This window comes from Crinia signifera, chromosome 4, assembly GCF_055691185.1.
Source record: "Crinia signifera chromosome 4, ASM5569118v1, whole genome shotgun sequence".
Lineage (NCBI taxonomy): Eukaryota > Metazoa > Chordata > Amphibia > Anura > Myobatrachidae > Crinia > Crinia signifera.
The window spans coordinates 187,911,571-187,925,531 of NC_139220.1; the positions used below are offsets into that span (position 1 = coordinate 187,911,571).

General features: G+C 39.3%; 1 protein-coding gene across 2 annotated transcripts in view; it reads left to right on the forward strand.

Annotated features, from left to right (window-relative positions):
• The window catches only part of SND1 (staphylococcal nuclease and tudor domain containing 1), a 657,666-nt gene that overhangs the window by 133,751 nt on the left and 509,954 nt on the right, over positions 1-13,961 (forward strand). Inside the window, exon 11 of one of the 2 annotated variants that reach the window (XM_083183246.1) lies at positions 10,047-10,139. In XM_083183246.1, coding sequence (XP_083039372.1) covers positions 10,047-10,139 — 93 coding nt within the window. The remainder of the gene's footprint in view (positions 1-10,046; positions 10,140-13,961) is intronic. The other variant, XM_083183247.1, reaches the window with a different exon arrangement.

The following is a 13,961-nucleotide window of genomic DNA, read 5'->3' on the forward strand; positions in this document are numbered from 1 at the left end:
AATATTTTCTTTAGACGTTTTCAAAATAAAGTTGCAATTGCCAAATGTTTGCATAGGACATCAGAGCTTTGAACATTTAGACCCAAAACTTGGACTAGATAAGACCAGCCCCTAATCAACCCAATTCTTTCACAATCTTCCAGAAATGCCTACTTTGGTACAGACCACTAATGGTTTGAGGTTCCTGAATGGAGATGCTTGCCAAAATTGGAATCCTTAAGAGATTTGCTTTGTCTGAATGGTGTGTCTCAGGAAACGCTAAGATACATATTTAGAGTTGTATGCACTTGATTTTAATTTGCACTTTTGAAGATTGAAACCAATACACCTGTCACATCACAAATGCAGGATCGCATCTAGGATTTGGACACTGGTCCCTCCCTGGTGTGACCCGGTATTTGGGATGATCAACCCCCATACCGACCTGGCAAAAAGCCAGGTCGCTGATGTCTGAAAGGGCATGAGGCGGAGTGGCGACACTCTTTCGGGGGGCAGGGGGAGGAGGCATCACTTGGAGAGGATGCTGCCAACTCCCTTATAGTGTGAACGGGCGCGAGGTTACCAGTTTACACTGCCCAGCAACCTGGGATTAACCAGTCTTTTCACCTGGGTCAGAATACCAGTCTGCTGCACCCAGATTTCAAATTCTTTCACACTGCAGTGTGTCCGGGGTAGACCTGGCAACAACCCAGATCGGAACCGGGTTATTTGTGCGGTGTGAGAGGGGTATAAATTGTGGTAATTGTATGGTTATTTTTGCACATGTCATATTACGACTTATGAAAAGTGGCTCTTGGCAGGTATAGAATTCTTTATTTTATGTGTGTATATGGACTACTGAATGTGTGCTGTGGACTTTTGTGTAATTTAATATTTTTATAATTAAAGGTCAAAGGACATGATCCAGGTTTGTGCGTAAAACCAATAGTTTATGTACAAATCTGGTGGTTAAGGAACGTGTACTATGGATTTATTGATTTTGTAGGTGTACTGCGGCCAGGTGTCTACATAGTCAAAAGTAGACTTCCTGGACCCTGGGAGAGGAGTTCTAACAGTCTGTGTAATAGAGCATACACACAGTGAGATATACACTATTTTTCTTTTCTCTTTTGCTTATAGAAGCAATCGAATAGAAAATTAAATGTTTTTTCTACATTCGATGCAGATTCGACCCAATGCATGCTCCAGTGTAGTGTCAATCGAATCGAAAAATAGTCTTGGCAGGCAAGACTATATAGTGGAAATCTAATGGTGCGTACTCACGGTTCGATTCAATTTTTGAATTAATTTCTATTAGATATGGACTATTAGACCTACGCTGAAGTTTTTTGTTTCTGCTCCTTTTCGATTTCCACTATTTTCTATATTTTTCATTCAATCTTTTATATTTTTCCATTTAATTCAATTCGAATGAAAAAAACTAGATAGAAAAATCGAATAGAAAATAGTGGAAATCGAAAAGGAGTAGAAGAAAAACTTCAGAGCAGGTCGTTTAGTCAATATCATATAGAAATCTTATCGAAAACTGAATCGAACCGTGTGTACGCACCTTAAGCTTTGGACACAGAACACAGATAGAAGCTGCTGGCAGTCTTTCCTGCAGACACCACCCGCAGCACTTCCGTTAATTCTACTTTATTGCACAGCCGCTTCCCTGCAGCTGTCCAGTACTGAACATAACTGAATCCGACCAGGAGTTGTGTATGGCTTTTGCCAACACGTGATCTGGGCCAGTTATGATGTTTATTATATTTCTTTACATTGTCAGGACCAGCCAGTAAGGACTAGCTATATGGTTTGAAAGTCAACATTGTAACTGCTCTTATACTTTCAGAGTTGTTTAGATTGCTTAGCACAGCAGTCATGCCCATATATGCCGGCAACAATGGAATGGGAAATCCTTGTTTGACAGCTTCATTTTTCAGAGACCTGAGGCTCCCACCTTTCAGCAGCTCTCTGTGAGTCTATTGTCATTCCGAATATCTGTACAAGATTCAGCAGCAAGAAGTAACAATATATTGTTTTCTTTGCTTTGATATGTATGAGGGGATATTCCTTGTGAATGTCCCTTCATATAAGTAGTTTATCAAAGTGTGTCAGTCAGCAGCTGTCAGTTTAATATCTGTACAGATTAGCAGTATCAGAACGTACTCCAGGAAACAAGATCACCTCTGTGCCCTGCCGGGCTCTTCATGAGATTGCAGCTCTCCAGTAGCTATCCTTGACAGGCTGTCTCCTATGAGATTGGTGGGAGGTGCAGTCACTTTTAGCATTAATGTAGGTTAAGTAATGTAGAACCAGTGTCTGAAGAGTGGCTTAAGGGAAAAAAAAAGCTTGTGTCAATGTGCTTTTGAGTATTAAACTATACCCTATAATAGAGGACATGTTTACAAACACTGTTAAAAGGTGCATATTTTCACTCCTTAATAACCATTCAAGTATTTGCTTTCTTGGTGTAACTTGAACTAGGCGAAAGCTGAATGGTGGTTACCTTTACTGGAAGATTATAATCTCTGATCAGTTAACATTACGCGTTAATCCTGATTTTTATTTTGGAGAGATTTTCTTTATTCTTAACGTATCTGCAAAATGTTGCATGTTTTCTAAAAATGAACCAGGAATTGCTTCATTTGCAGTATTTCCCTGTATCCCAGGTTCATACAAGTCAATGTGCTGTTACATTAGCAAGAAACACACATGATTGTTAGCATTGCTTGGTTGTTAGTTAGCAGAGTTGAATTCGATTGTAAGCTCCTCCAAGCAGGGCCCTCTTCCCTCCTGTTGTCAGCCCACTTCTCTTCACATTTTATTCACAGCTCTCCCATACTCAAACACTCAGTGACCATCTTCGTCCACACACTCATCTCCATCATTGGCCTCAAGCCTCTAGTTGTATGTTGATTGAGTCCTCACTACTTATATATAAGCTGTAATGTGTATTGAACTGTGGCGCTCTTTATTTGTACTCTATTTTTGTTATTTATTCAATGTTATGCCAAGTTTTGTCTCCCTGTATTGTTCCTTTGTACGGCGATGTGAAACACTTGTGGCGCCTTATAAATAAAATTATAATAATAAGGTGCACCATCTGGTTCATCTGAATTGCAGTCTATCTTAGTAATAAACCGAGCAAAAAACTCTTCCTATATAAATGTGACTTGATTTGAGATACGTACTGAAATGGTGGCACTGCAATCTCCTTTATAGAACAAGTGAAAATATAATACATGCACCCCTCGCATTCTGATTGTTGAAACAGTATTTTGTTATACAGTATGCAGCAATGTCAGTCACATTCTATTGTTCTTGGACATTCTTTTATTGGATCATCATAGGTACCATAAAATAAGATTAGGTTACTTGCTATAAAATGTACTTTGGAATATCCCTTTGAAGCATATACTGTACAATCCTGAAGATCCTGACTGCTGAATAATTAGTTCTGACCACTTTAGCTATTGAGATGTGTGGCATGACTAGGAACAAATTCTGTTAAACTATTGTGTGGGGGCAATTTTATGGTATGGGATATGAAAAAAAAATTATGGGTCTATGAATCAAGTATTTCAAAGCTCTGCTTTTGACATTTTTAATATTTAGAAAATTATATTTAAATGTGAGCAAAAATGTTGTTGTCCAGTCAACTGGGTAAGGGTTCTTTGCTCAGTCTTAATATAGTGCATTGTAAGCGTTCAGCATTTCACTTTTTCCACATTTTGTTACAGCCTTATTCTAACATGGAATAAATCCATTTTCCCCCTCAAAATTCTACATACAATACCCAATAATGACAACATGAATAAAAGTTTTCGGGAAATTTTAGCAAATTCATTTAAAATAAAAATCTAGGTACTTACAAAATGCCGTATTAAGTGATTACATATACAATCAAAGACCCACAAAATAATGGTATAAAAATGTGTCTTAACTTAAATTTTCCCATACATTCTCTTGTAGAGGCCCAGATTTGTGTTGAGGCTAAAAAGGTGTAATGGGCTTAAGGGTTTAGGTAGTCGTGCTGGTGCACAGACACTGGTGGAGGATACATTGGGTCAGGCAAAGGTGAAGTCATGGTGTAGTGTAAACGAGGCCCTTAGAGGAACATTTACTAAAGCTTCTAAAAATGAAAAGGTGATGATGCCTAAGCAACCAATCAGATTCTCGATTACATTCTGGAAAATTATAGAATCTGGTTAAGGGCAACAGCCCCTATTTTCGCTTTTCAAAGCTTTATTAACTTTGCCCTTTAGTTCCCCAGATGAACATGAGAACCAGCACCTCTGAAGGCGGGCATTGCTCATAGTGGGTGTCAAATTAAGGCTAGTGAGGGGTCATGGTTGATCAAAACTCTATGGTTTTTCAGGTGAGTTCATGGAGTTCACAAAGCCTTCGACTGTAAGGTTAAACATGAGTTTGGTGACCAAATTTGTAAGGTTTTTGCTAAAAACCCTCTTGGCACAAAGGAAACCATGCCGGTTTAATTAAATTTAGGGAACTTAATTATATACAGATAGCTATAGGGTAAAACAATATTGCAGATATTCATACTTCGATGTAGAGCAAACAATGAAATTTGATAAATCTGTTACTTTCTACCTTAACCACTCAAAAACATCTCTAATTCCATACAACTCTGCATGAACCTTGAATAGCTTTGTACTCATGTGCACTTTGCTCCAGCTGCAGAATGATTTTAGGCATAATGACTAAAGCATACATATGGCAGCACTAATCTGCAGTATGAGTTTGGAGCTCTGTGGGTCTTTAAAACCACTTCAGTTGCTGTCTATAGCCTTCCGTTCAAGCTAATGACTCCTCAAACCTTAGCTAAGGGATCAATCTGAAAAACAAGTTTTCAAGTAAATGTCTTGTGCTTAAAGTTGGAATGAGAGAATTTGCTCCTTCAGGAGTTCTTGTTCTAAATGGGGAGGAGGACTTGCAATGCAATTTTTCCATGTAATTGTTTGCATTCTAACTGGAATCTGTTAATGCAGGGGTAAAAATAAATACAGGACCCCAGCAAGTGACTGCAGGAGGTCCGCACGTGTGTAGTCAGCAGACAGCACATAGCAGAATTGTGGATAAATAAATAAATTGTGGAGGCACAAAATGTGAGGAGTCTAAAATAACAGACAATTCAACTGATTTTTGAGATTAGAAAAGTCATCAGCAACATGGAGTTGTGACCCCCATCATGAGAAGGTCGAGACCCACAGTTTGAGAACCTCTGTTAATGTGGTCCAAAAATGTTAAGACCTTTACCCAATTGTTTATGATATTGAATATAGTGAAGCCTTTACTATACTGATGATAAAAAATATGATGACGTACTGCTTAGATGTCCTTTTCAAAAGGAGAAATAGTTTTATTTGGAAAACAGTGCATTACCTAATATTTCAAAGCAACGCAATGGGCAGTATTCAATGCTCCCAGTTCGCTATTTTGTTTTTTTCCGGCAAGGATCGCCTTTTTGTTTTTTGGACGAGAAGACCAGTCCTCTTACCAAAAAATGGTCCTTGCCCTATTCAGCACTCCCAGTTAGCCAAATATGAACAGCGAGCTTTGCCCTGTTCTCAGCTCGTTGCTTACCGTTTTCTTATTGGGAATTTTGCGCACCTCGAAGTTTGTGTGTTAAACTGAGAACGCTTTTTTTTTTTTTTTGGTATGCCTCCATTTTGCTCTTGCCATCTTTTTAGGTGAACTAAACTTTTAGAAAAAAAAAAATTGGGGGTTTGTAAAAGTGTTTTTTTTTTATTTTATTTAAAGGATCTATTTTTTTTTCTTCAGAAGCACCACATACTGTTCTGTAGTTTTTTGTTTTTTTTTTGGTAATTTTCTTTGCATTTTCCATGATGCATTTTTTTTCTCACTGTTTGTTCTACCCATGATTCACCTCTTCTACGTCACTCCTTTGTTTAACCTTTTGAGAAGATAAACAGAGCATTAGCAGTCTGCTGATTTGAGGTAGTTTTTTTAGGCTAATTTGCATTTTTCAGCATTTCTCTGCAATATTTGAACACTGCCTACAAAGGGAGCCATTTACTCCTCGTACGCCGCATTGGTCAATGTTGTAGGAGGCAGCGAGTTGCTGACATATTGAATAGGGTGAGCGGGAGCCATGGCGACTGGTGGAAAAAACAACAGCGCATGCACGGTGAGCGTAAAACAGCATACGCAGCGCTCGCTGGAGCATTGAATACTGCCCAATGTCTTAAAAGTGTACTATCTGCAGCTAGGAGCTGTAGTTGAGTTGACATGCCTGCTTTTTCAAACAGGTGAAATTATGATTACATCTGTAAATAAAGTGGAAGCCTATGTTCCTTTTTTGGTAACCAGAAGGTAGTCTTTGGCGCTCGGGACCAGAGGGGTGTAACTTGTCCCCCTGCAGCCACCACGTTAGAGGGTTGCTAGCCTCTAAAGTTGAACAAAAAAAAAGAGGAACGTGGGGTGCTTGGGTGAAACAAGGAATTCACAATTTATAAAAAAACATATACCACAACAATACATACATTAATACACTTAAAAACAATGGTGTCACTGAGATACTATTATAAGACCACTTGAAATAAGCGCTTGGATAATCTATTCCCCTTATATTGAAACAAAAAGGGTTGATTGGATGGTATGAATCCAGTTAGTTTCTAAGGTGCAGTGTCTTTTTTGAGGACACAGGTAGTTCACATGGGTGATTCACCGTATTATGCAGGTTAGTGTGCACACTTTCACTTTACCGCAGCAAAGATATCTTGCTTGTAAATAAGTAGCAGTCACAAATTGAAAACAGGACTTTTGTCACACTGAGGTCAGTGAAAGTGTCCGTCCTGTTGTCAAAGGTGGATCTTACCGCTCAGTAGCGTTAGCAGATGTCAAGATGGTAGGCCAATGCATCTGCACTGCAGCGCCTGCTTGTTCCGTGCCTCTCGGCTGGCTCAGATGTTGGGAAGGAGCACAGTCGGCTATAGTATTCGGCCGGTGCCGTCTCCTTGCCGCAGTCGGTATTGTCTCCACGTGACGCTCTGCCACAGCGTCTGTGTTGGAGTGAGGAATCTGCGGCTATTAGAGGAGATTCTCCGGCTTTTTGGCGGCGGTAGGCAGGTAACGCCAGCAGGGGATCCAGGTATTCTGTGGGACGCGTTTCGCCGCACACTGGGTGGCTTTATCAACCAAGTATTTCAAGTGGTCTTATAATAGTATCTCAGTGACACCATTGTTTTTAAGTGTATTAATGTATGTATTGTTGTGGTATATGTTTTTTAATAAATTGTGAATTCCTTGTTTCACCCAAGCGCCCCACGTTCCTCTTTTTTTCTTGTTCCTTTTTTGGTGTCTGCATACACACTTTACAATTATTTTGACCAATTTTGTTAATTTTGGCCGTACTGAACAATATTGGTCAAAATATCTTTCAGTATGTATACGACGAATGATGATGCACATACCCGCATGTTCATCAAGGTTGTTAGTCATCTGTATGCAGCTAAATTTTGACATCCTATAGAATGTAGCTAGATCGTTCGTGTTTTGTCTACCATCTTTTATTCAGGACACCTGGTTTCAAAAGAAATTGGTCAGTGTCTTTCAGTGTACACACTGAAAGATATTTTGACCAATATAGTTCTGAAAGGCAAATATGAATGAATTTGGTCAAAAAAAATTGCACAGTGTTTATACACCTTTATACTCTTTTGTATTAATAGGAGAAAATAGATCTTGTCTGCAGCTGAAACTTTGGTAGATTTTTATTTTTTATCTTGATATTTTGCTGCTACAGCAAACTTCAAATTGAGCTCAGTGAGAGGCAGATAAAGAGGAATAGGATTTGTAAAGCTGGTTTCAAGTGTTGCAAGAAAGAATACACTTAAGTTGCATGAAAATCCTGCTTGCCATTCTGTGAGAGGACCCCGTTCCTGTCCTCCCTGTGTTAATGGCTCGGAGCCAGCTTGTAATACTGTCTTACCATGATGTAATGGTATCTTCTTGCTCTGTTTCAAACAGTTTGTTTTCTCTGAATAAGAAATGTCCTACAGGCACTTTTTCCCCCTTTAAAGCGGTTGCTGTTTTTATTTATTAATCACACTGGCGGTTGAGACTATGCCATGCGTATAGGCACAGAAAATAAAGCTAGCTCACTCCTGGAAATAAGGCAGCTGCTCTAAGTAACAAGGCTTTAAATAAATGTAAGCACTGCCTCATGTGGCATTCTTGTCTATCTTATGTAACATTAGTCTTTACATCAGCCGTATGACAGTGGCTGGGAGCACATAACTGCATACCAAGGACTTAGTGCAGCCTTCATTTAGCTTTCCTTTAAAAATCAAATAGTCTGATACTAGGTCACCTTCTCCTGGTGTCCCACACTAGTAGGGTTATAAGGGTTATGGTGCCAGTGTAACTGCAAGGCTACTGATGTAGAGATTTATATTCCACTATTTATGAAATCTGCCTTGATGGTAGTATCGTAAATGTAATAAGACTAAAGGGGTATTCAATCACGAATCATGACGGTTAGATTCACAGCTTTTCCAAACCCATTACAACGATAACTAGACAGTCTGTATTCATTTTGTCCAAAATGGCCACTACATTGTAGGAATCGCCCAGGAATCTGACAATAAGCATCAGTTTTCTGACCAATTCAGATTTGACATAAAAAAACAAAAAAAAACAGAATCTGAAAGACTTCAATATTGTCGGAAATTGCAGCATCGAATAGGCGAGTGTCGCTATTTCCGCTGGCAGAAATGGCAGAACACATTAAATACCCCTTTTAAAGCTGGATACACACCTACAGATTTGTCAATCCAACCTATCTGCTGGGAACAAAAATCTTGCAATGGAATGCCAATTAACCATTTGCTCCCAAACACTGGGAAAAACAAAAATGATTGCTTGGATAAATTAAATTTTTTTTTAACCAATTTGTCTGACCAAATGTCTGTTTTTCCAGTGTTCCCCTGTAAATGTTTTATTTGCTCCCATACGTTACCAGCTTTTTGTTCCTGCTAGATTGGACAGAAACAGGTGTGTACCCAGCTTAAGTTGTATGGCAAGATTGTATACTTATGTTTGGTACTTCGGTGCTGAATGGAGTCTAATATTTATAAGCACCACTTTTTACAGTGTTTTAGAGAACATTAGTCATTTTGTGCTGTAAGGAAATAGTACTCCTTTCACCAGCTGGCTACTTGCCTTTCTTTTATATTCAGTTACGTCCCAATCATGTCCTCTGACAACCATTGGCGTGGTTCGCTCATCTAATGAAGCCCACACACGCACCGATCCCGGCGTGCGTTGTGGGCTTAACTAGCATACATAGCATCGCATCGTATGCGATGTGATGCTATGCTAGAAAAGGCTAGTACAAAAAGTATGTGCAGCACATACTTTTTGTACTGTACGATGAGGTGCCGCGGGAGCGCGCACCCCATCGTACAGCATCGCACCGCCCGCATCGTTGCGTGTGTGGGCTCCATTAGGACTGGTGCGATATTCTCCTGGAGTGCTATGGACTTGTGTTCTCATTTGCTGATCTTGTTTAGTTTGCACATCAAGAGTGGGGGTGTTATTAGGGACTGTAACTGCTGGGTTTGTCTGATGGTATTAATAGCAAAAGCTGCTGTGTTTTTGTAGTAAGGAGTAAAAGCATCAATACAGAGCATACTTGATTGATATATAGATTGAGAAATTCCTTTTTTTTCTGGTTATCAAAAAGCCTTAATTAGAACATGTGATGAATCTTTCAGGTTTGGGATCCTCATTGTGCCTTGAAACTGCAAACTCTCATAACTGCTTTTATTTAGCAGACCATGCCACAATAGTGAGGTGAATAATCTTCTAAGGTCATAAGGGTCTTAGGGAAGATTTTAAGAACTGAAAACCTGGTTTGTGAAGGGTGATAGGCATTTTTCATTTATTTTTTTTTCTTTTAGGATTTACTTTCAGCACAAGTGATTTAAATATACAGTAAATTACATTTGTATCACTGTTGATCCTATGATACGTTATGGTTTGCTCACCATATTGACCTATTTTTTTCCCCTCCAAAGCAGGATAAAAATAAGAAGCTCCGTCCGCTTTACGACATTCCCTATATGTTTGAAGCAAGAGAATTTCTGCGCAAGAAGCTCGTTGGCAAGAAGGTAAGAAATATATGTGCATTGTGTAATAAGGCAACAGACACTAAAGGTAGATGTTACACTCTTTAATGTGTATCACTCCATGACAGTGCTGCATGATTTGTTGAGTCATTTAGTAAATGTAGCAAACAAAAATAAGGCCTATTACTTAAGTCTACCTCCACCATGAGTGGTATTTGAAAACTTGTATTGCAAAGTTCCTTATCATTTCTTAGATGTTTTCTCAATGCAATATTTTATATTCTGAGGGGGGTATTCAATTTTTTTAGAGTGGTCGAAAAATCCAACACGGTTGAATTTGGCGCTGCATGCATTTTCGACTCATTTTGACTGGCTTTTGGGTCTGTTTTTGCCCATGCCGATTCCCCCCCCCCCCCTCCAATAAGTAAAAAAGGCATGGGTGAGTGCCCACAATTTAATACTGAGGGGTCGAATTAGTGAGGTTTCTTCAGGTAGCTGAAAACCGGCACTAATTGAATACCCCTCCCCCCAAGTCTCTTTAAACCACACAAAACTACAGTAGCTCCCAAAATAAGTGTATGCATAAAGCATTGGAGTACTTGATATACATTAATGCATTACAGGAGGTCTGTTAAATGTGTCAGTCAGACTGATTTCTGTCACGGTGATGAAGCTTCGTTATTGATGCAGTTTAATAGCAGCTAAGCTCATACTTGTATCTCCAGCCTGGTATTGCAGGTTCTCATGTGCAGTGTAATGGAATACCAATTTCTCATTTACAGTCGATTAAAAAAACAAAACTGCAAAATTGTACTTGGAAACATAGAACATGACTGCACACTATATTTATTAACAATTCCTTATATAGTTGTGCTTTACAATTGGAAACGGCGATTAAACAAACTGGGTAGTAACAAACTGACATAAAGGTAGGAGGGCCCTGCTTACAGTCTTTAGGGATAAATAGACCAATCTTAATTGCGGGGGGCACACAGTGCAGCAGGCTGGCGTTGCAGAGGCGCTTAGTCTCTGACAGCATAAGAGACCCTGTGCCCCTCCAATGATGGCCACCACAGCAGAGGAGCAAGCCGCTAGAGGTACAAGAGTATTTCTATCGTGGCCATTTTTGGAGAGGCGCAGGGTTTCTATAATGTGGTCAGACTATGTCTCCGTGTCACCGCACCCAGCCCTCTGCACTTTAACGTGCTGCTGCGTTAACGCATTATTAGCACGTGCCCAGCACTAATTTAAAAAAGTACCTTATGCATTACCCCCTAACCCTTAAAGTAACTGCCGCTGTGCGCAAGGAGCAAGACTTAATGATGCACCAGGTGCTTTAGAAGCAAAGTTGGCCTATGTGTTCCAGTAAGAGGGAAATCAGTTTTAACTGTCTGCTGTGTAAAATGAAAAATCAAGACTAGGCTTTCATTAAATGTCCTTAATTGGCATATAATTAGACATTTAAGATAATTAGCTGATGCTTATTAACCTTTTTAGCAAACATTGGTTAGTTGCTGTTTCCTTAATGTTCGATGGTGTCTGAAATTTGACAGAAGCATGCTGAGCATTTAGAGTGCAGTGTTAAATTCCGCATAGCAGTGAAATTTGTGATTTGTTGTGGGAGAGATTTATATACAGGTGTGTTTATAACTGCATTTACTGGTGCGTTTCTACATTTGGGCAGTCTGCCAACAGTCTCACACTGGGGGTCTCTTTTCTGTTGCTTGTCTTTACAAATGAAAGCTGTCACAGCAATAATCCACACTGAGGATACATTGTAGAGGAGAAAATATCAACCATTTTTTTTTCTACCCTCCCAACTTTTTGTCCCCTTACACATATAGTCTAGATTTCACATATCACAGGACACCCTGTGTGACTAAACAGGTCTGATAGAAAAAAAGAGACCAATGAAGCTGCGCTTTGCAAAATCATGTACAATTTATTAAAAAATAAAACACAATAAATTTCATGCAATTTCAATTTAGTGGCCACTGTGACAGACAAGACGAACACACATATAACAGTGCTCTGTTTAGAATTATTAGTGGAATATTATGAACGGTGTTCAACTTGTTAGTCCATAACATTAGTAAAAAAACGGTTAGTATTACTTTAAAACCTCCCAATTGTTAGGAGTAACTGTCCCCCACTCATGTGCACATGTTAGTGGAATAAACTCACTTATTCTTGAGGATTTTGTCCTTTCAAAAAAGGTGGGGATCCGGCTCTTGGTACTTAGGAGTTGATATGACCAGTTGATTTTAGCAGTTCACTGCGGTCACTGAGTGTATCACTCCCATAAATTGTATCCAGTCGCCACAAAGCTGTCCCGTCGCCCTCTACGCGTTTCTCCGCCTTCTCGTATCAGCGGCCACCTCCTGAGGAAGCCGCTGTATATAAAGTAATACTAACCGGTTTTTTACTAATGTTATGGACTAACAAGTTGAACACCGTTCATAATCCACTAATAATTCTAAACAGAGCATTGTTATATGTGTGTTCGTCTTGTCTGTCACAGTGGCCACTAAATTGAAATTGCATGAAATTTATTGTGTTTTATTTTTTAATAAATTGTACATGATTTTGCAAAGCGCAGCTCCATTGTCTCTTTTTTTTCTTGTAACTACATTTCCTAAAGGGGTTGGTAATCCCCCTTTATTGGGAGCTGCTGCAGTGCGAAATCAAACAATCAGCGCTCAAACTTTTTCTCTTTTTTTTCTGAGGTCTGATAGAAGGATTGGTCTTTACATTTTGTGTCTTTACATTGCACCACTAGAGGCAGGGTTGCAGTTTTCCTGCTCAAAAGTTGGTTTTAAACAGGCACTAAGTCTCAGATAAAGCACAATGAAACTAAAAGGAAAAATAAGTTGTAGCTGCTGTGGTGTAGCACTACTTAAGCTGGGTACACACCTAAAGATTTATCTGTCAAATCTGTCTTGTGAGAACAAAAAATCTGGTAATGTACGGGTGCTTTCAGACCGCAAAACTGGCTTTGACCAGGTATTTTAAAACGTTTCTAAAAACGGGTCTGCCAGCTAAAACCCCTTTCACACCGCATGTCTTTAAACAGTATTTCAGTGCAATTTTTGTTCCTTCACAACACTGAACCCGTTTTAACCCATACAAAATTGGATGAAAATGGGTCTGAAACTGGTAGGACCCTGCTCCTATTAACGTTTAGAAATACCAGTTCAATAGAACCGGTAAATTCACTCTGCACCTTTCAGACTGCACAAATTACCGTTTTAAAACTCTAAAAAAACAGCAAAATAACAGGTAAAAAGTGCGGTCTGAAAGGGGCATGACAATCAGCCATTTGCTCTCAAACACTGGAAAATGGACAAATATGATTGTTCGGATATATTTTTTAAATCAAATTATTTAAACAATTTGTTCAAAAGACTATGGTCTGTTTTCCAGTGTTTAGGAGCAAATGTTTAATTCTCATACATTATCAGATTTTTGTTCTTCTAGACAGATCTGACAGTCTTTAGGTGTCTGTCCAGCTTAACATAGGTTCCTGGGTCCTCTCTTTGATGCCACAGTTCAGAGGGTGTACCTTCCTCTGGACAAGGTAACTTACCTCCAATACAAGATACTTGCAATTTCCACTGTTGATGGTGCTCGGATTCATGCAGCTGCTTGGAAAAACGGTAGCCGCCTTCAAAGTGGTTCAGTTTTCTGTCTCGCTTCATTCCTGTTGGACACTCTGTTCCTCTTAGTAATGACGCTGATACATCAAACTTTTAAATTGTGACTTCACACACAAAATCTAACCAGTGTTTCTCGGTTCTCAATTGGATTTTGTAATGTGGTGGCCACAGATGTCAATCTCATGTGTTGGGGTGCTGTGTTTATAGA